General features: G+C 39.4%; 1 protein-coding gene across 16 annotated transcripts in view; it reads left to right on the top strand.

Annotated features, from left to right (window-relative positions):
- LOC115176904 (ras/Rap GTPase-activating protein SynGAP) overlaps positions 1–25,208 on the top strand; it is a 114,774-nt gene extending 89,566 nt beyond the window's left edge. For 8 of the 16 annotated variants that reach the window (XM_029737281.1, XM_029737278.1, XM_029737277.1 and 5 more), the window contains 2 exons: positions 7,154–7,235; positions 19,474–25,208. In XM_029737281.1, coding sequence (XP_029593141.1) covers positions 7,154–7,235; positions 19,474–19,884 — 493 coding nt within the window. In that variant the 3' untranslated portion in view covers positions 19,885–25,208. Of the gene's footprint in view, positions 1–140; positions 930–7,153; positions 7,236–12,597; positions 12,660–17,666; positions 18,486–19,473 lie in introns of those variants that run through there. The other 8 variants (XR_003872303.1, XM_029737280.1, XM_029737282.1 and 5 more) reach the window with 8 other exon arrangements.
- The last annotated feature ends 1,232 nt before the right edge of the window (positions 25,209–26,440 follow it).

Here is a 26,440-nt window from a genome sequence, read left to right as displayed (position 1 = left end):
TAATGTTGACAAATTGGCTTGAGACAAGAAACTTGAGAGGGGTAACTATTTGTGTAAATGTTCTGCTTTTGTCCACCACTTCTAATAATCTGCAATTGAAAGTTAGATATGCGTCACAGGGAACTTTTAATCCATTCCAGGGAAGAAGAAATGGAATGAAGACCGAGACAGTTCCTGGCTGTACTTAATGGAACCAATCCCATCCATAACCACATAAATTGGTGCATAAAGAACCCAAAAGACACGTTTAGGCCCTTTGTACTATTGCACTACTTGGCAACCATTTTTTTTACCAGTATATCAAACATGCTGCTTGTTTTTTTCCTTTAGTAGTTTACCTGCATCATCTGTGGTGATTATTCCGATAATCGTAAACTGAGGGATTCACCTAGATTGAATTGAAAAGCACAAAAATGGACTGAGAGGTGACATCATATGACTTCTATCTGCCCTATACAGTATGAGGCCATAATGGTGTTTTTGATAAAAATGCATGAAGCAAAGACTAAGGTAGTACATGACATATTGTTGTCATCACCATAACAGCTTGACATGAGAATGAATAATGCCAATCTTTACAAACCGCGACCACAGTTTGATAGTATTTCTCTTTCTTATGATGTGTAAAGAGAACACAGAGTAAACCTAATTTAGCTGTTAAATGACAAGTTATCTTTCCCCTTTGAAGTTAGTTTGGGTGATGGCATTGTTACAGTTGACAAGGTAATCTAGAGGATTCTAAAAGTAGTGGATGGCTGCTAGATTTTAAGACAGATTCATATGCTGTCAATGAATGAGAAATCTATTTGCGTTTTTATTATTGATGGTAGAAAGTATGTTTCAAGCTATTTCATTAGCTCAGGTAGTTACAGTTGAAGTGGGAAGTTTACATACACTTAGGTTGGAGTCATAAACCTGTTTTTCAACCACTCCACAAATGTCTTGTTAACAAACTATAGTTTTGGTAAGTCAGTTAGGACATCTATGGTTGCTGATAATGGGCCTCTGTACATCTATGTAGATATTCCATTAAAAATCAGCCGTTTCCAGCTACAATAGTCACTTACAACATTCATTTCTGATCAATTTGACGTTATTTTAATGGACAAAACATTTGCTTTTCTTTCAAAAACAAGGACATTTCTAAGTGACCACAAACTTTTGAACAGTAGTGTACGTGTATATGTATGAATGTTTATGTATATATATGTATATATATATATATGTATGTATGTATGTATGTATGTATGTATGTATGTATGTATGTATGTATGTATGTATATATATATATATATATATATATATATATATATATATACACAGTTGAATTTACATACACGTAGGTTGGAGTAATTTAAACTCGTTTTTAAACCACTCCACAAATGTATTGTTAACAAACTATAGTTTTCCCAAGTCGGTTAGGACATCTACTGTAATTTGTCCAACAATTGTTTACAAACAGATTATTTCACTTATAATTCACTGTTTCACAATTCCAGTGGGTCAGAAGTTTACATGCACTAAGTTGACTGTGCCTTTAAACAGCTTGGAAAATTCCAGAAAATGATGTCATGGCTTTAGAAGCTTCTGATAGCTAATTGACATCAATCGGAGGTGTACCTGTGGATGTATTTCAGGCCTACCTTCAAACTCAGTGCCTCTTTGCTTGACATCATGGGGAAATCAGCCAAGACCTCAGAAAAAAATTATAGACCTCCACAAGTCTGGTTCATCCTTGGGAGCAATTTCCAAACGCCTGAAGGTACCACATTCATCTGTATAAACAATAGTACGCAAATATAAACACCATGGGACCACTCAGGAAGGAGACGCGTTCTGTCTCCTAGAGATGAACGTACTTTGGTGCGAAAAGTGCAAATCCATCCCAGAACAACAGCAAAGGACCTTGTGAAGATGCTTGAGGAAACAGGTACAAAAGTGTCTATATCCACAGAAAAACAAAGATATTTTTGGAGAAAGGTCCACTGGTCTGATGAAACAAAATAGAATTGTTTTGACATAATGACCATCATTATGTTTGGAGGAAAAACGGGAAGACTTGCAAGCAGAAGAACACCATCCCAAATGTGAAGCACAGGGGTGGCAGCATCATGTTGTGGGGGTGCTTTGCTGCAGGAGGGACTGGTGCACTTCACAAAATAGATGGCATCATGAGGGATGAAAATTATGTGGATATATTGAAGCAACATCTCAAGACATCAGTCAGGAAGTTAAAGCTTGGTCGCAAATGGGTCTTCCAAATGGACAATGACCCCAAGCATACTTCCAAAGTTCTGGCAAAATGGCTTAACGACAAGAAAGTCAAGGTATTGGAGTGGTCATCACAAAGCCCTGACCTCAATCCGATATAACATTTGTGGGCAGAACTGAAAAAGCGTGTGAGAGCAAGGACGCCTACAAACCTGACTCAGTTACACCAGCTCTGTCTGGAGGAATGGGCCGAACTTCACCCAACTTATTGTGGGAAGCTTGTGGAAGGCTACCCGAAATGTTTGGCCCAAGTTAAACAATTTAAAGACAATGCTACCAAATACTAATTTAGTGTATGTAAACTTCTGACCAACTGGGAATGTAATGAAAGAATTTAAAGCTGAAGTAAATCATTCTCTCTACTATTATTCTGACATTTCACATTCTTAAAATAAAGTGGTGATCCTAACTGACCTAAGACAGGGAATTTTTACTAGGATTAAATGTCAGGAATTGTGAAAAACTGAGTTTAAATGTATTTTGCTAAGGTGTATGTAAACTTCCCGACTTCAACTGTATGTCCACTGTCCTCCAAAAGGAAAATGAACCATACATTCCACATTTCACAAAACCCAAACCTTTATCATTGTTTTTCAAATCTCATTCATCATTCTTCTTCGAAACGACTTGAGATATTCTTTGAAAGCCTTTTTTTGTGATTTGTCTTGGTTCCTCTAGACGAGGGCCTCTAGAGTAGCAGTTATGTTTCTTAAAGAGGAATATGACAGATTACATTCTATTATATCAGACAAGACAGAGTAACACACTTTATCTAAATGTTATCAATACCCTATTGAAGTACCAGTACTGTACCAGCCGTACCAATAATAATACACTAAGATTCTATATGTACATTTTGGTATGATATTACCAATGTAATTAACTATTTTAATCTATTGAAATAGCAATATTTTTTGCATTACGAGATGTGCAATAATAGATCAAATTGAGCATTCATGAACAGAAGCATTGTATGTATGTAGGCCTACATTCAGGCACACAAAGATATTGAGCATGTATACCTTACATGCATGGATACATCTATCATATAACCATACATATAGAACTCATACACTTAAATGTTTTTTCAGGTCCCATTCAGTATCAATTGAAACCATATCAACATACATTATACTGAGACTTCTGCATGTATGACCATGGATACTGTAAATCCCTAAATACCATAGATACAGCATCTACAGTACTGTAAAAAAATATATTTGACTTACACATGGCTGTATAGTGTTTGTGATTTGAACAAAAATGTTAATCATGCAGATAGATGGATATTGGTGCAGTTTATCTAAAGTGTTAAGATTTATAATTTTGCTGTGTGTCGTTGGTTTAACTTTTGATCTGCAGTAAATCATAGGAGACAGAATGGTAAATGGTGTCGTTGTTTGCTAAAGTTAGAGCTTTGAGGGAGTCATTTTTTGAGATACGATGTGGAACAAGAATTGTTCACTATCATAAGATTGCCTCTCTTTTGGCATTGTAGGAAGCATAATATTGGTAGTCTGTATAGATGTATAATATTACATCAGTATTACTTTGAAAGTTTTCATAGACATATAACTTGTCACTGTGCAATAAAGCCATTTGGATTGATATGGCAAAAAGCAGCACATAGTGAGGGTTTACTGTTGATGTACATATAATTGACTACATATCATGTGACCTTTGACTCACCCGATCACCTGCCTTATTTCTCTGTAACAGCCAATTCAGACATCATGACCTGTCCCTGACCTCATATTGACAAATCCCCACATTGTTTTGACTGTGTGTAAGACTTGACCTGACAAGCACACTAGTTGAACTTGAAGTAAATAGATATACAGGTTTAGTTTTGGTACATATCACCCATGTGAATCGCTGTCTGCCTTTTTTAGAATTCTACTGTATACTCATGTTACATTTCATTGTTTCTTAGATCAGTGTCAATGTTTCTGTCAGTGCATACGCTTTTCCCTTTCTTATTTTTGTCAAATAAATCCCTGTACATTATTTATGTAATAAAACATCTAACACCAATGTCTGAAACTTCACCTGTGGATTTTCATTATTTATTCATGTTAAGCATCAATTTAGTTGTAGTATGTTAAGCATAAACATGTTCAGAGATTGCTTTCTCTGCGGAAATGCTACAGCTTGATATGGTGGCAAATGACAATATGTTATCCTCTATCCAAAAAAACACGCTTTTTGAAATAGTTTGACAAACATTTGTGCTATGATTAAAATGTATGTCTGTTTTTAGCTTGTCTTATTGGCTCAGTTATTGCACCAATCACATTGGCTGTCTGGTCCACACTTTCCCTGTTGCCGCTGCACAATGTCCTATACAGTTCCTTCAGAAAGTATTCATACCCCTTGACTTATTCCACATTTTGTTGTGTTACATCCTGAATTCAAAATAGATTAAATATTTTTTCTCTCACCCATCTACACACAATACCACATAATGACAAAGTGAAAACATGTTTTAGCTAATTTATTGAAATACAGAAATATGTAATTTACATAAGTATTCACAACCCTGAGTCAATATGATGTATGTTAGACTCACCTTTGGTATTGATTACAGCTGTGAGTCTTTCTGTCTCTAAGAGCTTTGCACACCTGGATTGTACAACATTTGCACATTATTATAACAATTTTTCAAGCTCTGTCAAGCTGGTTGTTGATTATTGCTAGACAGCCGTTTTCAAGTCTTGCCATACATTTCCATGCCGATTTAAGTCAAAAATGTAACTAGGCCACTCAGGAACATTCAATGTTGTATTGGTAAGCAACTCCCGTGTATATTTTGCCTTGTGTTTTAGGTTATTGTCCTGCTGAAAGGTGAATTTGTCTCCAATGTCTGTCTGGAAAGCAGACTTAACCAGGTTTTTCTCTGGGATTTTGCCTGTGCTTAGCTCTATTCAATTTCTTTTATCCTAAAAAACTCCCTAGTCCTTGCCGATGACAAGCATGCCCATAACATGATGCAGCCACCACTATGCTTGCAAATATGAAGAGTGGTACTCAGTGATGTGTTGGATTTGCCCCAAACATAACGCTTTGTATTCAGGACTTAAAGTAAAAAAAATTAACATTTTTTGCAGTTTTATTGTCTGTTGTTGCTCCAGTCTCAGTTTTCGCTTATCACAACCATTAAATGCTGTAACTGTTTTAAAGTCACCTTTGGTCTCATTGTGAAATCCCTGAGCGGTTTCCTTCCTCTCCGGCAAATGAGTTAGGAAGGATGCCTGTATCTTTGTAGTGACTGGGTATATTGATACACCGTCCAAAGTGTAATAATATGCTCAAAGAGATATTCAATGTCTGCTTTTTATATCTACCAATAGGTGCCCCTCTTTGCCAGGCATTGAAAAACCTGAATCTGTGTTTGAAATTCACTGCTCGACTGAGGGACCTTACAGATAATTGTATGTGTGGGTACAGAGATGAGGTAGTCATTCAAAAATCTTGTTAAACAATATTATTGCACACAGTGAGTCCATGTAACTTATTATGTGACTTCTTAAGCACATTTTTACTCCTGAATTTATTTAGGCTTGCCATACGAAGGGGTTGAATACTTATTGACTCGAGACATTTCAGCTTTTCATTTTTAATTCATTTGTAAACATTCTAAAAACATAATTCCACTTTGACATTGTGGGGTATTGTGTGTAAGCCAGTGACACATCTCAATGTAATCCATTTTAAATGTGGAAAAAGTCAAGGGTGTGAATACTTTTTGAAGGCACTGTATATAATGTGTCATTCATTTTGTGTAATTAGTCTTCTCTCAGCATTCTGTTAATCTCAGGAGTTTAACGCTCTGAAGTTCATCCACTTTGTCAGCAATTTCACAGCTTTTCTGTGTGACTTCAAATTAAAACAACCATGTCGTTCAGGCGGAAAGTAGATGTGATAAGATTGAAAGATAATGAAATATATAATGAGCAAAACAGAAGAATTTCATTACCTCAGAAATATCGACCAGGTAGGAGTTAGGATGTCATATGTACCCTTGTTCATTGAATCTCCATCACCAAACAGCTGATCGCCATCTTGGATTTGACTTCATGATTGCAGTGACTTTTAATTGATCCTTCACCTTTTGTGTCTGTTGAAGAAAATATCAGAACCATTACCTTGAATGATGCAGATCTTGAAATTCCAAAGGCAAGTAATTAATGATCCATGTTCCCCTCTGGAAAATAATTCTGATGCTGAGTAATCGTGTCTAAAGGTGAATTTGCATGGCAAGAAAAATATCCTATGGAGACTGTAGCAATAAGCTTCCCATATCCCTGCAGGCCGACTCTTTTTGAAATGGTTATAACATGGATTTGGAATCTCTATCATGTTGCGTCGGTTCAACTATTCCATGAGGGATGTACTATTAATTAAACCCCATTCAGAACACGATGACCGGCAAAACACCACAATCTAGACATCATTAGGCATGATTACATTGGAAAACACCCTGAATTGGACAGACCCATCATGCTGAATCCCTTGGGAAACATGGAAATATGCACTTCAACTGCCTCAAAAATGCTTCCTCGTATTACTGGAGCAGTGTATGTTAAACAGTTAAAGCATTGGTTGAATAGATTATAATTTGGCTACCAGAGGTTTTAACAACACTACTATAGACCAGGTAATGGGTATAACTGACAAATCAACGTTTGTCAGGGCAATGACAGATGCAGCTTGCACCTGGACAGTCTTTATAAGCCTTACGCATTGCACCTAGCTACTTAGTGTCAACTTAACTCACAATTCTCTCAACTGTTTGATCTCTCTCGCTCTCTCTCTCTCTCTCTCTCTCTCTCTCTCTCGCTCTCTCTCTCTCTCTCTCTCTCTCTCTCTCTCTCTCTCTCAGACTTATGGCTGTGGAGGATGAGATAAGGGGAGGAGCCATCATTGAGCCGCCAAAAGCTAACGTTAGGGTCTTCGCCGATCAGGTCTGTGATTTTCTTCTTCCGGTCGCCATGTCTGTAGGATGGCCTGTGTCTTTCTCTCTATCCTTCTCTGTTTTCATCTCTTTGTTGATTTGTCCCTTTTATTTTGTCTAGACAAGTCCTTGGATTTGGGTGAGACTGTCATTTGTCTGTCAATCCATTTAGGTGCTTTGAAGGTCAAAGAACGTCTGTTTACGTCTCGTGTCTGTCTCTCAATCAATCTGTTTATATTCTGTCTGACCACATCCGGGTTGTAATCAAATCAGCGTCTGTGATAACTGTACATCTCAGACACGTCTATCAACTTTGTGTGAACTATATGTATTAAGTCAAGTTGTATTATCAGTCCAACACAAATGCAAGACATAATACACGACTATTGAACAGTTTTGGTCCTGAGGATGAGTTAATTTGTCAGGCCGACAACATCTCCAGCATCCACACTCAATGTCTCTCGGTCCATGCTTTTAGCCAGCCACTCATCATCTCCTATCAAACCGGGCAGGCTCACCCTCAAGCCTGAGTCATGCTGCAAAGACATACCAGCTTTCACTGTGTGTGTGTATGTGTCTGTGTGTGTGTGAAAGAGAGACAGTGTGTCAAACCCCAATGTCTCTTGCAAATGACATCACATGTATGCTCAAGCTTCTTCCATTCGTTTAAATCAAATCCCTGTTCCACCAGAAGATGAGTCCCACCCAACCGCTTCCCCAATCCAAACTCCTTCATCCCAATTATTTACACTGAGCATGTCAACGTCAAGTTGTATTACCAGTCGAATACAAATACAAGACAGACATAATACACAACTATTGAAAAGTTTTAGTCCTGAGGATGAGTTAATTTGTCAGGCCGACAACGTCTCCAGCATCCACACTCAATGTCTCTCGGTCCATGCTTTTAGCCAGCCACCCATCATCTCCTGTCAAACCGGTCAAGCCCACCCTCAATCATGAGTCATGCTGCAAAGACATGCCAGATTTCTCTCTCTCTCTGTGTGTGTGTGTGTGTGTGTGTGTGTGTGTGTGTGTGTGTGTGTGTGTGTGTGTGTGTGTGTGTGTGTGTGTGTGTGTGTGTGTGTGTGTGTGTGTGTGTGTGTGTGTGTGTAAAAGAGCGAGAGAGAGTGAGTATGTGTCAAACCACAATGTCTCTTGCAAACAACATGACACATGTACGCTCAAGCTTCGCTGAATCCCACCCAGCCACTTCCCCAATCCAAACTTCTTTATCCCAATCTGAATCAAATCAGACTCAAAAGAGGCAACAGATATAATAGATTTTCTGACGTCCAGAGATAAAAACAAAAGCAGAACGTTTGAGCGGTGTGAACAGACAGGGCTCCCGCTATGTCCCAGATAAGAATACAGCTGAATGCAGAACCCCAGCACGGGGTCGAACGGTCAGGGCTTCAGCCACGCTTCCTCAAGTGAGCAGTGATCCAATGCATCTCTCCTGTTATTTCTCCATTCAGTACACAGCTCCCCCAGAGAGGGAGAGGAAGGGAGGGAGGGAGAGGGAGAGATTAGCCAGAAAGGCTTAGAAACTGTGGTTGAAAGGGGGTAAAACTGTCCAGCGATGCGTGGCGTTGTTTTTAGTTGCCAGACAAGTAGCAGACCAAAGAGTTTCTGCGCTCGCGCTGGTTACACTCAGTCGACCGTGGCCAGTCTGTGGTTGACATGTACTTGCGGGGAGTGTCATGGTAGACTTGGCCTACAGCCTCACACAGCGTTGGGATTGGAATCTATGTGTCCTTTCTGAGGGCTGAGAGATACAGTTTGAGTAGCTCTTCTTAAGAGGTCGTAGTAGCGTTCAAGGCTGGGCATCCATCTTGACATTGGTTTTGTTTCCAAGCTGAAAGAGGCAGATTTGCTATCTAACATGAAGCTGTTTGGGTCTCTTCCGAGACACAGTATCAAATCACAGCAGTCCAACATGGATCTTCTGGTGCCATTCATTATTTCCATGTCATGCTTCCACCCAAGTTTATTTTTTCTCATGCTAATTGTCCATTGTCATGCAACCAGGAAAACCTTTCTGTGTATCTCCATTGTTCTGAAGGTTATAGTCAAGAAGATTATAAAAGGAAGCCGTAAATTGTTGTGGACCATTACATTCCCATCATGGCTATGCCCAAGCAGAGCATGTAGGCATGTGTTAATGATTGCGTTTCCAATATCTGTCATTATTTGCAGTGAGCTGGCTACCATACAATCACTTGTCCATCGCCATGGCAGCAACAGGTGTTTAATGCTGGGTGTCTAGGTGGGAGTGTCGGTGACTCATAGGGTTCACGTCATCTTTATTGTCCCAACAGTGGGCAGTTCACTCAGCTTTCAGCTTTTTACCTGCAATTTGTGGATACATATTCCTATAGCATTATGTTGAGAATACCTCCACCCCCTCTCTAGTAAATATCTGATTAAATTAGTTAATTTAAGAATATTGCTTGAGTTTTTATTACTACTGTACAGTGAGGGAAAAAAGTATTTGATCCCCTGCTGATTTTGTACGTTTGCCCACTGACAAAGAAATGATCAGTCTATAATTTTAATGGTAGGCTTATTTGAACAGTGAGAGACAGAATAACAACAAACAAAATCCAGAAAAACACATGTAGAAAATTTTATAAATTGATTTGCATTTTAATGAGGGAAATAAGTATTTGACCCCGTCTCAATCAGAAAGATTTCTGGCTCCCAAGTGTCTTTTATACAGGTAATGAGCTGAGATTAGGAGCACACTCTTAAAGGGAGGGCTCCTAATCTCAGCTTTTTACCTGTATAAAAGACACCTGTCCACAGAAATCAATCAATCAGATTCCAAACTCTCCACCATGGCCAAGACCAAAGAGCTCTCCAAGGATGTCAGGGACAAGATTGTAGACCTACACAAGGCTGGAATGGGCTACAAGACCATCGCCAAGCAGCTTGGTGAGAAGGTGACAACAGTTGGTGCGATTATTCGCAAATGGAAGAAACACAAAAGAACTGTCAATCTCCCTCGGCCTGGGGCTCCATGCGAGATCTCACCTCGTGGAGTTGCAATGGTCATGAGAACGGTGAGGAATCAGCCCAGAACTACACGGGAGTATCTTGTCAATGATCTCAAGGCAGCTGGGACCATAGTCACCAAGAAAACAATTGGTAACACACTACGCCGTGAAGGACTGAAATCCTGCAGTGCCCGCAAGGTCCCCCTGCTCAAGAAAGCACATATACATGCCCGTCTGATGTTTGCCAATGAACATCTGAATGATTCAGAGGACAACTGGGTGAAAGTGTTGTGGTCAGATGAGACCAAAATGGAGCTCTTTGGCATGAACTCCACTCGCCAAGTTTGGAAGAGAAGGAATGCTGCCTATGACCCCAAGAACACCATCCCCACCGTCAAACATGGAGGTGGAAACAGTATGCTTTGGGGGTGTTTTTCTGCTAAGGGGACAGGACAACTTCACCACATCAAAGGGATGATGGACGGGGCCATGTACCGTCAAATCTTGGGTGAGAACCTCCTTCCCTCAGCCAGGGCATTGAAAATGAGTCGTGGATGGGTATTCCAGCATGACAAAGACCCAAAACACACGGCCAAGGCAACAAAGGAGTGGCTCAAGAAGAAGCACATTAAGGTCCTGGAGTGGCATAGCCAGTCTCCAGACCTTAATCCCATAGAAAATCTGTGGAGGGAGCTGAAGGTTCGAGTTGCCAAACGTCAGCCTCGAAACCTTAATGACTTGGAGAAGATCTGCAAAGAGGAGTGGGACAAAATCCCCCCTGAGATGTGTGCAAACCTGGTGGCCAACTACAAGAAACGTCTGACCTCTGTGATTGCCAACAAGGGTTTTGCCACCAAGTACTAAGTCATGTTTTGCGGAGGGGGTCAAATACTTATTTCCCTCGTGAAAATGCAAATCCATTTATAATATTTTTGACATGCGTTTTTCTGGATTTTTTTTATGTTATTCTGTCTCTCACTGTTCAAATAAACCTACCATTAAAATTATAGACTGATAATTTCTTTGACAGTGGGCAAACGTACAAAATCAGCAGGGGATCAAATACTTTTTCCCTCACTGTATATACAAATGTTCTATCTTAATTTGATCACTTTGTTGTAACAGATAATTTTCCTGTTCAGCAGGAAATGTAAACTTGTTCGTATTTGAGGGTTTAAAAAACTTCTAATGTTTGTAATTTCCACTTTAAAATGTTTGACTTGATTTGCCCTCATGAAAAATGTATCAACCCCTACAAACATATCCATTAATTATTATCCACATTCCTGTTGGTGCAGGATTATTTTCCTGCTGTGGGAAACTGGTCCAATTAAGATATTACACCTGTAGGCAGCAACTAGTGGTAGCACTCTTGAAAGTACAGTAGATCAACCTGTCCTTGTAATGACTCATAACAAATAAATCAGTCTTTGGATGTTGTACTCTACATATCCTTTCCAACTTAATGTATGTTCCATGCATCATTGTGAGTATAATGCATGTCTCACTTTACCTGGTTATCCCTATTCCATCAGTTATCTACTGTCTCTATAACCTTGTATGTGTTATGTGTCATTCAACCTTTTTTATATGTGTATGCATATTTATATTGTTTAACTCTGTTTTTTAATTCTATGTATTCTTTGTTGCAGTAATAGTCGTGTTTATTACTTTTGCCAATGATTACTGCATGTTTAGCAGTAGCATGACCTTTTGCCTCAACTTCTAACCCCTCAGCTTCAGAAGAGATCAGAGATACAATTCTTCTTGTTAAGACTTTTCAGTCTTTGTATCAATGAATGACATTTAGCTTGATTTAAAATGCAGCTATCTTTATTGCTAAACCAACTCAGTGGCCTTGTTGTTAGAGTGTCCGCCCTGAGATTGGAAAGTTGGGAGTTTGATCCCCGGCCAAAGACTAAAAGCGGGACCCAATGCGTCTCTGCTTGGCTCAGCATTAAGGAGATAGGTTGGGGGCTATGGCCCTGCGATTGAGTAGCATCCTGTCCAGAGGGTGTACTTGTACATAAAGCTGCCTCATGTTCTGGCTTGCACAAGATGGCTGCTTACCATCTTTACTGCTGCATGTGTGTATCAACGGCCTTGGTTTGCTTCCTCAGCATGGTGACTTGGTTGACATGTTGGGCCCTCTTGTGCTTTCAGGCTGCTGGGTTTGTGTTGGTGCGAATGTGGTGTGTGTTCCTTTGTGTTTGTGTGTGTCCTGTTGGCGTTGAGTATCCCTAATGCTCCTCAACCCTCGACACCCAACTTCTACCTTTTACTTTCTTCATTGCACACATGCCTAGCCTCTCCTTTTCTCTATCGTTCCTCTCCTCTTCTCCTGTGTTGATGAGATACGGTGATTTCTCTTAGGGGAGGCGCCAATCCATCCTAGTGCAGCCCCGTCTCGCGCCCGTCCCACCCCGAGTACAAAGGTAATAAACCAACCAGCATACACTTCAGTGGTACTGCCTCTCTCCATCCATACATTCTGCCTCTTCACTTTGATTCCTCCACTGTACTGTATGTGCATCACTGTCCGTATGCAGCACCAACAGAAGCACTAATTGATTTACACAGACATGTCTTATACAGAAAGTCACATGTCTTATAAACGGCAGTATTCTTTCTTTACCTATTGTTCACATTATTTTGGTTATTTAGATTTTGTCAACAGCAATTTGAATAATGTCGAGCTTTACTGTAAAAGAAAATCAATAAATGCTGGAGCTGAAATATCAACCCAGATTCTGCGGTAGACATAACAGAGTAAACAAAAATCTGGGACACTCAAATTAGTATGATCGTTACGTATGGTATGTATTAATATGTGGATGTCCATCATCCATTTCGTATGATATATTACAATTCATAAAATATGCTACAAATTTGCAATACGTATGATATGTTAAGAATTCCAATTTGTTGTGGCTAATGTTAAGTAGGTGGCTAGGTGGTTAAAGCTAACGTTAGCTAGGTGGCTATGTTAGCTAGGCTAGGGATTAGGGGTTAAGGTTAAGGTCAGGAGTTAGGTGAAAGAGCTAGGGGAAGGGTTAGCTACCATGCTAAGTAGTTGCAAAGTAGCTATACGCTCAACCATCCACCCCGACCGACTACAATCCTTTAATTTTTGCGTTAAGTAACCTTCGGCCTGATGTAACCATACCAAACATAACATATCATACTCATTTGAGTGTACAGGATTTTCATTTACTTTTACATCTAGTCTGAGGCCAGGCTGGACGGTGCTTTTGGAAAGTATTCAGACCCCTTGACCTTTTCCACATTTTGTTACATTACAGCCTTAATTAAAAAAAATTATAATAATTTAAATCCTCAGCAATCTGCATACAATACCCCATAATGACAAAGCCAAAACAGGTTTTTAGAAATTTGTGCAAATGTATAAAACATTAAAAACATTAACTTATTTACATAAGTATTCAGACCTTTTGCTATGAGACTCGAAATTGAGCTCAGGTGCATCCTGTTTCCATTGATCATCCTTGAGATGTTTCTACAACTTGATTGGAGTCCACCTGTGGTAAATTCAATTGATTGGACATCATTTGAAAAGGCACACACCTGTCTACATAAGGTCCCACAGTTGACAGTGCATGTCAGAGAAAAAACCAAGCCTTGAGGTCGAAGGAATTGTCCGTAGAGCTCCGAGACAGGATTGTGTCGAGGCACAGATCTGGGGAAGAGTACCAAAACATTTCTGCAGCATTGAAGGTCTACAAGAACACAGTGGCCTCCATTCTTAAATGGAAGAAGTTTGGACCCACCAAGACTCTTCCTAGAGCTGGCCGCCCGGCCAAACTGAGCAATCGGGGGAGAAGGGCCTTGGTCAGGGAGGTGACCAAGAAACCGATGTGGAGTTCCTCTGTGGAGTTCTAGAGTTCCTCTGTGGAGCTCTAGAGTTCCTCTGTGGAGATGGGGAAAAACTTCCAGAAGGACAACCATCTCTGCAGCATTCCACCAATCAGACCTTCATGGTAGAGTGGCCAGACGGAAGCCCCTCCTCGGTAAAAGGCACATGACAGCCTGCTTGGAGTTTGCCAAAAGGCACCGAAAGGACTCTCAGAACATGAGAAACAAGATTGTCTGGTCTGATGAAACCAAGATTGAACTCTTTGGCTTGAATGCCAAGCGTCACATCTGGAGGAAACCTGGCACCATCCCTATGGTGAAGCATGGTGATGGCAGCATCATGCTCTGGCGATGTGTTTCAGCGGCAGGGACTGGGAGACTAGTCAAGATCGAGGCAAAGATGAACGGAGCAAAGTACAGAGAGATCCTTGATGAAAACCTGCTCCAGAGCGTTCAGGACCTTAGACTGGGACAAAAGTTCACCTTCCAACAGGACAACGACCCTAAGCACACAGCCAAGACAACGCAGGAGTGGCTTCGGGACAAGTCTCTGAATGTCCTTGAGTGGCCCAGCCAGAACCCGGACGTGAACCCGATCGAACATCTCTGGAGAGACCTGAAAATAGCTGTACAGCAACGCTCCCCATCCAACCTGCCAGAGCTTGAGATGATCTGCAGAGAAGAATGGGAGAAACTCCCTAAATACAGGTGTGCCAAGCTTGTAGCATCATACGCAAGAAGACTTGAGGCTGTAATCTGAATACTTATAAAAATGTGATATTCCATTTATTTATTTTTTTAGTAAAATAAAAACTTGTTTTTGCTTTGTCATTATGGGGTATTGAGTGTAGATTGATGGGGGAAAAAACTATTTAATCAATTTTAGAATAAGTCTGCAACATAACAAAATCTGGAAAAGGTCAAGTGGTTTGAATACTTTCCAAAGGCACTGTACAGTGTAGCACTAGATATTGGACATTTGGATTTATGTATTGTACAGATTTAAAATACACATAGTGTATACATTAATGTATGTGACTCTTACACCACTCAGACAAATATGCCAACATTATTTGCACAAATTCAGTCATATACGGAGACTTCCTAAACGTGTACCTCTTTGCATTAGGTAAATTGCTTACCCTCTGAATTCAAACCATAAAACTCCAGCATCAATGGTAGAATTCCTGACCAAAATGCATCAAAATGTTCAGCTGTTTAATTGCTCCATTTCAATGCTCCACTATTATCAAATGTTGGCATTTGCAAAACCTTGCAACTCCTTCATCCTTCTTCACATCCTTCATCCTTGTTCATCCCTCCACTACTTTTTTATTTCAATTTCCCTGTGTTGTTTTGGGATGATAAGCAAACTGTATGATCAGAATATTGATGGTAGTAATATATACTTAGGTCTAGATTCAATCAGATTGACAGCCGAATAGCCGTTGTTTAGTGGTGTCGGAGGTGGAACTGCGTTAGAGCTGTCAAATCCACAAGTGGCAACGAAACCACACTCAACGTAATCTGACAAATTCCATGCAGCCGCATTAGAGGTTTATGCAGCCGCGTTACCAATCAAACACTCAAATTAGATTGATAGGCTTTACATCTCTATACATTAGCCTAACATCAATGGATTGACATTTGAGAGTCATTATTTCTAACATCGATAGAGCCTACAATTTCTAGCGCCGTTTTGAGCTTCTAACGCGGTAGGGATAACAAGTAAGGGAGTGGTTTCAAAAGTACCCGCTCACCGATAGGTCAGCTCGCTGTAGGGATAATAAAACATTTGCTATGCAGATGTCGGCCAACGCTGGTTAACGATGGTTAATGCTCGATCTGATTGAATCCAGGCCTTAGTTAGTTCTAGTTATGACAAAAAGCTTGACAATTCAGATACTCTATTAGGTACACGTACAAACACTGATGGCTCTGCTGCAGTAATACATATAAGTAGGCTCTATTCCAAGAACCAATATCAACAAGGTAACTGACTACAACCATATACAACAATACCCCTGCTCAAATCAACACAATCTCACCTACACACACTGCACGTGTCTCACAGAGGAACACGTTACAGTGGGTCATCAACATATCCATTCAATTCGACTCATCTCCCCTCCCACCACTCCCCAAAATAAATGACGGGAATTATGGGAAATCTCCGTATCTGACACAATCCTTTCCTGAAAATAAACAACTGGTGTGCGTATATGTCAATGTGTGTGTTTCTTTGAGAGTGTGTTTATATATTCCTGTATGTATGTGTCCTGTATGTATATGGCACCTGAGCTCATAAGTTGATCCAATGTTCATGTATTGTCATTGTGAGTTTGATCAAGTGTGTCACCAGTACTGTATTGTTGTTCTTTTTGCTCTGGGTCATACTTGGAGAGTTGTCTAGTGTTCTTTATATGTATGTCAGTCATCTACTGCTGTTATGGAATATTTGGTTGGTTTGTGTGTCTAATTTCCACAATGATATGCCTAGTTTGAAACAGCAATTTATTATTAATTTCCTATTCATGTTGCTGGGTAAGAACATTTGAGAATTGCGTACCAAAGCATATTAACAATGCACTTAACATTGCCCAATTCATCCACTATGTGTTGTGTTTTTGTCTACAATTTCCTAACTTTTATTAGTTGCAGCTTTTGTACAAACATAAACACCAAGTTGTTCAAGTAAGCAAACTCTGCACATATGGATCTTTAACAGTGAGTGATGCACGTTTGTTAAGTTGACTGGATCGCTGCTTCTTTTATTAGCATAGGTTGGCTACCTAGCAGCTAGCTAACTTTCTTATCATAACATATTTGCACAATTTCCCAGTTGTATTGGCAGGTCTGGCTAAACTTGGATAAATAATGTGAAAGGGTTTGTAGTAATTTTTGTAGAACTGGTTTGAAAGTAATCCAGAATTGGTAGAGAAATACCACTTGTTCCCCTTGTTTCCATAACACATTTCCTGTTACTGTTGCTAGCACCAAGTAGGGAATGGGATTAGCATGTATGCTAACGGTAATATCTGTTGAAATTGGTTATCGCCGTGTGCTTTACAAGGTTCTGAGTGAGAAGAGAAAAGGTCTGCCAGTTCAATTCCACTTTTTTTGTTCTCTTTCTAGAGATGGAAACACCTGCTACATACAATGGACACACCCACCCTGATATTTAATGCTAGTTCGTTTTGAAAACAAATGGCCTGTTTCCGACTAATTTCTGTACTGGATGCAGATCATAAAACAATCTTGAAATACCTTTTTTCTGACTTACACTTCTCCAGTGCTTCGTTCACATCTTAAGACTTCATAATCTTTGGTACAATCATATGAATGGTCTTTAGTCCTTAATGTTCAATGAAGTTATTACACATTTGAGAAAATGTCTTGGCGTCTCAGTAGAGTAAATGTCCATTCAGATTCTATTCGTGTAGAAATCTTTTAAATGATTCCACATTGCTGTTTTTACTTGGATACATTAGACACCATTTCCTCAATCTAACACAACCTCCATCAGTGCCAATAACCCAGCTATTTTGTTTCCTACTGCTCCAACACAGACTGCATTGAACAGGACTGGACATGATGACTTGCATTCAGAGCTTGATTTAATTAAGAACTGAAATCAATCTGGTATTTGCAATGACGTTATTCTGCGCCAATGTAGGTAAGGATAGATAGCAAAACCAAACTTTGACTTAGTCGCTTATTACAAATTCCAACCCAGTGCTTTACAGATTTGGTAAATTAATGAGCATCTATTGATAATTGGTCAATAGGTATGGGTTAGAAATTCTGATTGGTGGGTTAGACACAGTTGAGATTTTATTCAAGAGCTCTTGAATACTAGCTTCTTATTCAAGCTTTGTAGATCAGTATTTAGTCATTATGTTCTCCAATTCGCATCTAAAGTTCTAAGAACTACAGTAACCCATCTGCATGTTAGACTATTATAATAATGCAATACTATAATATTATCATCTATAATGTTTTATTGTAAAGTACTTATTACTATTTAAATGTTAAAGTACTTATAAGGTTCAATGACGTGTGGGAATCAACCACACACTTGACAAGGGAACTAAGGTGCATGAAAAAACAATATTGAATTTCTTCACATTTATTGTGGTCTTAGCTAAGCTTTCGGTGAACGCTTTTTATTCTTTATTTATTTTCTTCTTTCTGTGAAAGTTTTGCTCTGACGAAGGTCAATTGACTGAAAGCTTAGCAAAAACCATGCTAAACCTGAAATGTGCATGGATTTTAATGTGAGTAATATTAATTAAGGTGACACAATTGTATCAAGTTATAGAGTCATAACTATTTGTGTCACCATGGTTTTCAAGCCTTTACTACAGTATATTTAAGCAATAAGGCACGAGGGGGTATGGTATAAGGCCAATATACCACGGCTAAGGGCTTTTCTTAGCATGACGCAATGCAGAGTGCCTGGATACAGCCCTTAGCCGTGGTATATTGGCCATACACCACAAACCCTCGAGGTGCCTTATTGCTATTATAAACTGGTTACCAACGTAATTGTATACGGTCTGATATGCCACGATTGTCAGCCAATCAGCATTCAGGGCTCGAACCACCCAGTTTATAATACAAATTAGAATGTATAGAAATTCCTTGAAATGAATCTCATTGGCTAAGATTGACACAACTCTCATTCTACTTGACTGCTCGGACTCCCTTTGACACCCGTCCCTGACTAGTACCCCCTTCTAACTCAGCATCATACGAAGATCAAGACACTGACATGTTGGTCAACCCAAGATTGTAATTCCTTCCACCTTTTCTTTTTCTGACTGTATCCCCTCTCCTATGCTGTCCATCTCTATTGGTGTACCTCATACTTCTGCTCTGTAACTCATTTTCCTCTCTTTCTCTTTCTCCGTTGTTCCTCCCATCCCTTGTCACTTATTTCTCTCCCTCCCTTACTCCCTTTGCTTTCTCACACGATCCTTTCTTTCTTTACCTCCTGCTTTGATCCTTTCCTATCGGGACCCTCATCACCCCACACTATTTCCTCCATTCTATTCTTTTTACATTCGTAACTGATTCACCTATTTACTCTCTCCTCTACCCACCTGTTTGTTCTTCACTGGCCTCCTCTTTTTATTTGATTATTCCTTGCTTGTTTATATCTCCCTCTCCTTCCATCCTCCCTGTTACCTTCTCTCTACACATTTCCTGCTTCATATATGACTCTTTATATTGCCTCACTCTCTCTTTCCTGGATTGGCTGACTCCTTTACACCCTTGTCCATGACTCAAATCCCCCACTGAATGCCCCTTCTCCCACTCCCATCTCTCCCCTCTCCTACTCCTCTTCTCCCCTCCCTCTCTCTGTCTTGCTAGGGGGCCCAGCATTCCTCCCTGGGTTCAGCAGACCCCTGTGTGAATACTGAAGGTGGAAGAGGAGGAGGAGGAGGAGAAAAAGAAGGAGGGATGACCACTGATCCTGACCCTACTACCTCTTCCTCAGGCAACTCCTCCACCGGCTTGCCCCGGAATGAGAATGGAGTCCCCTCCCCACCCGTAGACCCTCCTCCTCCCCCCACTCCTCATCTCCACCCCAATCCACCCCAGAATGGAGAGCTCCGTGGCAACCCTACATCCTCCCCAGTGACAAGCACGGAGGCAGCTGAGAGCACTGCAACAGCAGGACTGGGCATAGAGGAGAGGGAGCAGGTCAAAAACAACACAAAACCAAATCAGAGAGAGAAGACACAAATAAAAAAGTCTTGCCACATTTCCTTCCTTTTTTGAGGAGGATGAGATGACTGCAATCTTTCCCGTTTCTTTTATGTGTACCCAAACCAGAGAGAGAAGAAATGTGTGGGGGGCAGCAGTCATTGTACATTTAACTGTACAGTACGTTCAGCATTATCACACAAGACAACAAAAGGGCTTTCCAATGGACCTCATTTCCGTCATGCTCAAACTGGGCTTTGGTCAGTATCTGTCTTGCAGGACAAGATAATGATACCTTTTAGTTATCGTTGACATTGTGGGATCCTCATGTACTGTTTCAATCGATCAAACTATAGAGCCTATCAAACACTGGTATAGGCCTAATCACCAAACCAAGCAACTACGTGAGATTTTGCTTTGTGTGTTTGTTTAATCAAATATAGACCGTAAACAAACACTATATAATGTCTCACTCCCCAAAGACTTCTCAGTAGCCAATAGCATCCTACTATATACATGCGTGTAGTATCCCATAATTCCATCGATAAAAGGTCTTGTCATTTCCTGTCCTGAAAACTCCAGCTCTCAAATTTCATTGGTAGAGATGTGGTCATCTGGCTTTGTAGTTTGGTTTCCTTAGTGCCTTTGAGTGTATTTTAACAGGGTTTTCAAATAACAGGCGGAGATGATATTGACAGAAAGATTAGATTATCTGATGATAGTACATAAACAGTCTTATCAAGATCCCAAAATATCTATGCTTTTTGAATGCAGTCTAACTATCGAGTGCAGAACAAGCAGAATACGGTTTCATTTTTGGGATTTCACAGACATGGCCTATGGCCTAAGGAAAGTGTGTGATGTTTTAAAAAATGTGTTCATTAAGGGACTTCCCATTCGTGGACTGGACTCGTGCAATGTTTTCTCTTCTCAATCTCAGAACCTATGTGTGATCAACTGGTGCTACAGACACAAACAGTGCCATTTCCAAATCAAGTGTGTGTGTCATAGCACTGCCTCTCATGTTTCCCACTGTCTTGTATGTCTGTCTCTCTCACTCTGTCTGTTATTGTCAAGGTAGCCTATTTATTTTATGTATTTGTCTGTCTGTCTGTTATGTGTGTGTCGTGTCCCTATGTGTGCAATTGTTTAATGGAGTGGGAGCTGGGTCAAGTAGGGTGCTTAAACCAAATGAGACAATAGCAAAGTTGTCAGGTAAAAAGTTTACCAGCAATTTGAAGTGGTTGAAAATATAAAAGGAATGCTATTTTTGTACCTTCAGTGTCCAGGCATATAACGTAGTCACTTGTAACACCTAGTACACTTCCAGAATTGTTGTCATGGCTTTTTCTGTTTAGTACCACAAACTATTTATTTGATTCTTATTTTGGGGTAGCCAGTTAAGTCTAGCCTTAAGTGCCTGGGTCTCAGATAATGACATTTTGGCCAGTAGTCAAACAGTGCTCAGCCAAATTTGTATGTGGCATAGACTTTCTTCGTGTCGTTTCGAGGGACTATTTTAAGTTAACGTACCATTCAGCTGAGAATGATGAATGCTAATGTAACAACATTTTGAGAAAACAAAGTTTGTTTGGGGCATTGTTAGTAAAGAGTATTTCAAATCTAAAATATGTTACACAGTGGACTTAAAGGAATTGATTGCTTTGTGTCAACTGTTCAGATATCACCTGTCAGTGAATACTGTTATACTGTGTTGTCATGTCCTCTTGTTTTGTGTATAACTTGTCCATTGTAATCTTTGTTTAGATGTGAATTTGGGTTTATTTTGGCCCTTTTAGATTCACACTGGTGGTGCTTTATAACTAGTTAGATAACTTTCCTTAGCTGGCTTAGCGTCTCAAGAGCATTAACATGCTTCAGACAGTCCTGGTTTTGCAGAACCCAACATCAGTCTTATTTAACTCTTTTATTTGATTAAGAGTCAATTTACTAAGGGCCAAATCCTAACTTGATTTATATTTTTGCAGTTCTCCCATTGGCATCATGCTTTACGAGTAAGTCTGAGTTTAACATGCAGATCTCAAGTTAGGATTCGGCACTTAGTGTGTAGGGTCAAAATGCCTCCGCCAATGCTGTGTCGATCAGTACTATGGGAATAGCCATAACATGGAGTGGGTGAGATTCAGAGATATGAGAGAGATTTAGCCATGAGTGTTGAATTAAAAGTTAACCAAATGTGATTATTAATAGGGAGAGTTTGATGTAGTTAGCTTAAATCAGCTAATAGGGCTACCTTTCGAGTGCCAAAACCTTCATATCAGTAATAAGATGGCTTTTAAAGCAGCTAGGGCTTTACGTCTGCATTGAGTAAAGATATGGGACTATACAGGGTCACTGGTTGATATATGAGCATTGCCATTAATATACCTCAGAGACGCAGAATTGAGAGACTCAGGTAAACAAATAATTGCCTCAGAGCTGAATGCAAACTGACAGAGATTAATCCAACTTTGGAGTGACTGCCATCAGATACAGTGGTTGGTCCATCTATTACAAGATCTATCCCACTGGGCAAAAACTGGTTGAATCAACAGTGATTCCACATCATTTAAACAAAAAGGCTAAATGTGATGTAGTTATGAATTTCATTAGGGACGTTAGGGAATGTAGTATTTTTTTTCACCTTACTTTTAACCTAAATCCAATGACATGGATTAAATTCACTTTAGTTGACAACTCAACCAAATGTAAATCAAAATTAGACTTTGAAATGACGTCTGTGCCCAGTGGGATGGCTATGATTGGATAGCAACTCATCAAGCACCTCCCCGTTCCTTCTCTCTCTGTCTTCCTTTTCTCCTCTTAGCCAATCACGCAGCTTCGTGGAGGACAATCTGGAACCTAATTGGCTGAGGCAACATGGGCAGCCCGCATGGCCTGGTCATATATCAAGAGCGCTCTCTCGTGATGCGATTGGCTGACAAAGGGAGAAGTTGGGCCATTGGTCCAATTCTCCTGACCTAAAGGATAGTCCAGAGCCACAGCTGACCATGTAAGGATCTGCTGTGTTATTTACACTACTTTACTTGGGCCCTCTCTCTCTGACTGGATGGCTGGACAATCTGTATTTGATGCTTGTGATTAGATATTTGATTTTCTTTTAAAGACGTGCCAATCTCGGGAAATGGTTTTGTTGGCTCATCAAGCATGTGAAGAACAGCTATGCAGATTGACATGATATTAACATTTTGGGATTGAGCAGTAAATTAAATGAGGGAGAGCTACTGTGTGTAAGATGCATTTCAAAGGTGCTGTAATTTTTCTTTCCTTACATTTTTCTAAGATCTCACAAATTGTTTCTTGCATTTTTCCTTCCTAACATTTTCTACAGTCCACCCACGATCTACCCATTTCTCTTTCTATCTATTCTTAACCATTTTCAACCACCCACCTCAGTTTATTTTCACCACTTTTAGACTTTTCTGCTCCTGTTCATATCTCCCATGGTTTCGGTTTTGTTCTTTCTTCTTTATCTCTATTCGTTTTACATTTAAAGGAAACTAATTATGCACAGCCTATTACAAGTGAAACTGCTACAAAACAAAAAATATTGCTTTGAAAACTTTGAAAAATGTAGACAATGCTATGATTTATATTTCTATAATAATGCTTATTCTTACCGTAGTACTACAAAAATTATTCATTGGAAATCTTCCTGCGCAAATGTTTATTTCTTGATAATGACAAGACTCTAGTATCTAATGACAGTCCAGAAATGATCAATTTTATATCAACTGATTTTTCTTAAGACAATCTTATGGAACATTTCCCTTTTGTGGAGAAAGATTGCCCTGGGATTGTGACGGATAAAAACACAAACTGTTGTTTTACCTGCTCCCCTCACAATGATTTGCACGTTGCAGTGACCTGTACCCCTCCACTTCTCTCTTGTAATCCCTGGAAAAGAGATATGAGGATGGATGTTGTTTCTCTACTTGACAATCGCTGGGGAGCTCTCCATTTTACAGACGATCTAAAACTCCTTAGAAAAGGACATCCTTACCATCACGTTTTTGTTTTCCTATTTCAGTCTCTGATGTAAGCTTAGTGGACCAGATGCGAGTTTATCATGTTTTTCCAGTGTGGTGAAACCGAATTCTGGAGCCAAGTTTCTGTATAACTTCCATTTGATTTATTTGTATGGACTCCACTGACACAGAAGCTAAATAAAACCCTGTGCCCGCCTTCACCTCCGACCACTGACAAATGACACATCAAACGAGCGAGAGATTAGAGGTTAATACCTTTTAAGTGATTGAATGTGTGTGTATATACAGTGTGTGTACAGTTGTTGTGTATATACTGGATATGTGTGTGTATATATAGTATGTCTATGTGTATATACAGTTTGTTTGTATATGCAGGGTGTACAGTTTTTTCCTCAATCCTCTAATCTCTCTCTCTCTCTCGTAAATGACGTATTTGACTCCCCAAAGAGAAATGTTGGAGTGGAGAGGTTCACACTGGCAATTTAAAGGACAGCTGTCTGGGATGCACTTTCTGTGCAGACACTGACCAATCTGACACCTACACACCTAATTATGCCTCTCAAAACAATCTCTGGCTTGCACTCATTTTCTCATCAACTGAGGCATTTTTAAAAATTATATTTGGGTGACCAAGCAATGTTTGTACATATACAGTATGTAGAATAACTAAGATAATATTTCCAGTGACCTCCATCTCCTTTTTTTTGAATTCCTGTAACTATTATGATTCTTCCTTGTTATTTGATTTAAGTTTTACGTTTTCTCTACATTAAATGTTTGCAATGGTTGTCATTCAGATGTATATAATTATCCAGACAACCCTTATCTAATCTTTCCAATTTAGTTCCCCGAACTCTGCCTCTCATAGACCCCTCTGTCAGGCTGAACATTTGGTTCAGATCACACTGTTACTTGTGAAGCAACTCTTCCATGCAAGTAACACCATGTTATTAGCCATTTCTTCAAGTTCTATTAAGTGTGCCTCCAACTCGCCAACCCTCCCTAACCCTTGAACTTTCAACCCCACAGGTCACTCATAGTCATACCCCTTGACAAGCCATAGTCCCCCAACCCCTCTATTTTTGTTTTAAAAAGGACAGACATTCGGGGACTTGTGTATATTAATGGAAAGAGTGATATTGAAGAGTGTATTGCCATTGTACATGGATTTGTTATGAATGTGGATATTCTGATTATTTAACTATTATTGTAATAATGATTATGATTATTGCCACTTTGATTTTGTTGATTCATTCCTTTGATGCGGTCAATAACAATTCCTTCATTTCATTTTTGAATAAGCCGGAATTTATATTTTTCGGGTGGGTGAATCTTGGAGATAGAAATACTTAAATAAATGAATAATAAACAAATAATTAACTTCTTAAATTAAGATGTGATATGTATTTTTTGTATCATTCCTACAGAATAGTCACCACAGTGAAAAATATCTTGAAACTCTTACTAGGCCTGTTGGCCATTTAATGGTATATGAGGCCTATTCTGGGGTCCAAATCATGAGATATACTGTAGGTTACAGAAACATCATTAGATTATCACTGGACAACCAAAGACGCAGTATGCCAGTCAGATCATAGTAGTCGACGTTACCATAACCAATCATATTTGCAAATATTATTTGCTGAGGCTGTTGGTGCATTTCATGTGAGATAAAAGTGAAGACTAGTCTTTTTAGTAAGTATTCACACCCCTTGACTTTTTCCACATTTTGTTGTGTTGCAGCCTGAATATAACATGGATTCATTTGAGATGTGTCACTGGCCAACAAACAATACCCCAGAATGTCAAAGTGGAATTATGTTTTTAGAAATCTATTCAACACCTTTGTTGTGAAAAGCCTAAATTATTTCAGGATTAAAAATGTGCTAAAGAAGTCACATAATAAGTTGCAATAATAGTGTTTAACATCTTTTTTTAATGACTACCTCATCTCTGTACCCCACACATACAAATGATTGGAAGGTCTCTCAGTCTCTACAGTGAATTTCAAACAGAGATTCAACCAGAAGTACCAGGGAGATTCACTATGAGGCCAATAGTGTCTTTAAAACAGTTACATAGTTTAACTGTGATATAAGAAAACTGAGGATGGATCAACAAATTCACCTTTAAGCAGGACAATAACCTAAAACACAAGGCCAAATATACACTGGAATTGCTTACCAAGATGACATTGAATGTTCCCGAGTGGCCTAGTTACAGTTTTGACTTAAATCGGCTTGAAAATCAATGGCAAGGCTTGAAAATGGCTGTCTAGCAATGATCAACAACCAACTTGACAGAGCATGAAGAATTTAAAAAAAGAATAATGTGCAAATATTGTACAATCCAGGTGTGCAAAGCTCTTAGAGACATACCCAGAAAGACTCACAGCTCTAATCGCTGCCAAAGGTGATTCTAACATGTATTGAGTCAGGGGCGTGAATACACATGTAAATCTGATATTTCTGTATTTCATTTTCAATAAATGTGCAACAATTGTTAAAAACATGTTTTCACTTTCTCATTATGAGTTATTGTGTGTAGATGGGTGAGAAAAAAAAGCCAGAATGTTGAATAATATTACATTTGAACTTACTCTACCGGTTGTCTTGGTGGTT

Source organism: Salmo trutta, chromosome 37, assembly GCF_901001165.1.
Source record: "Salmo trutta chromosome 37, fSalTru1.1, whole genome shotgun sequence".
NCBI lineage: Eukaryota > Metazoa > Chordata > Actinopteri > Salmoniformes > Salmonidae > Salmo > Salmo trutta.
Note: the sequence above shows the minus strand (reverse complement) of the source record. Positions and strands in the feature narration are given on the sequence as shown.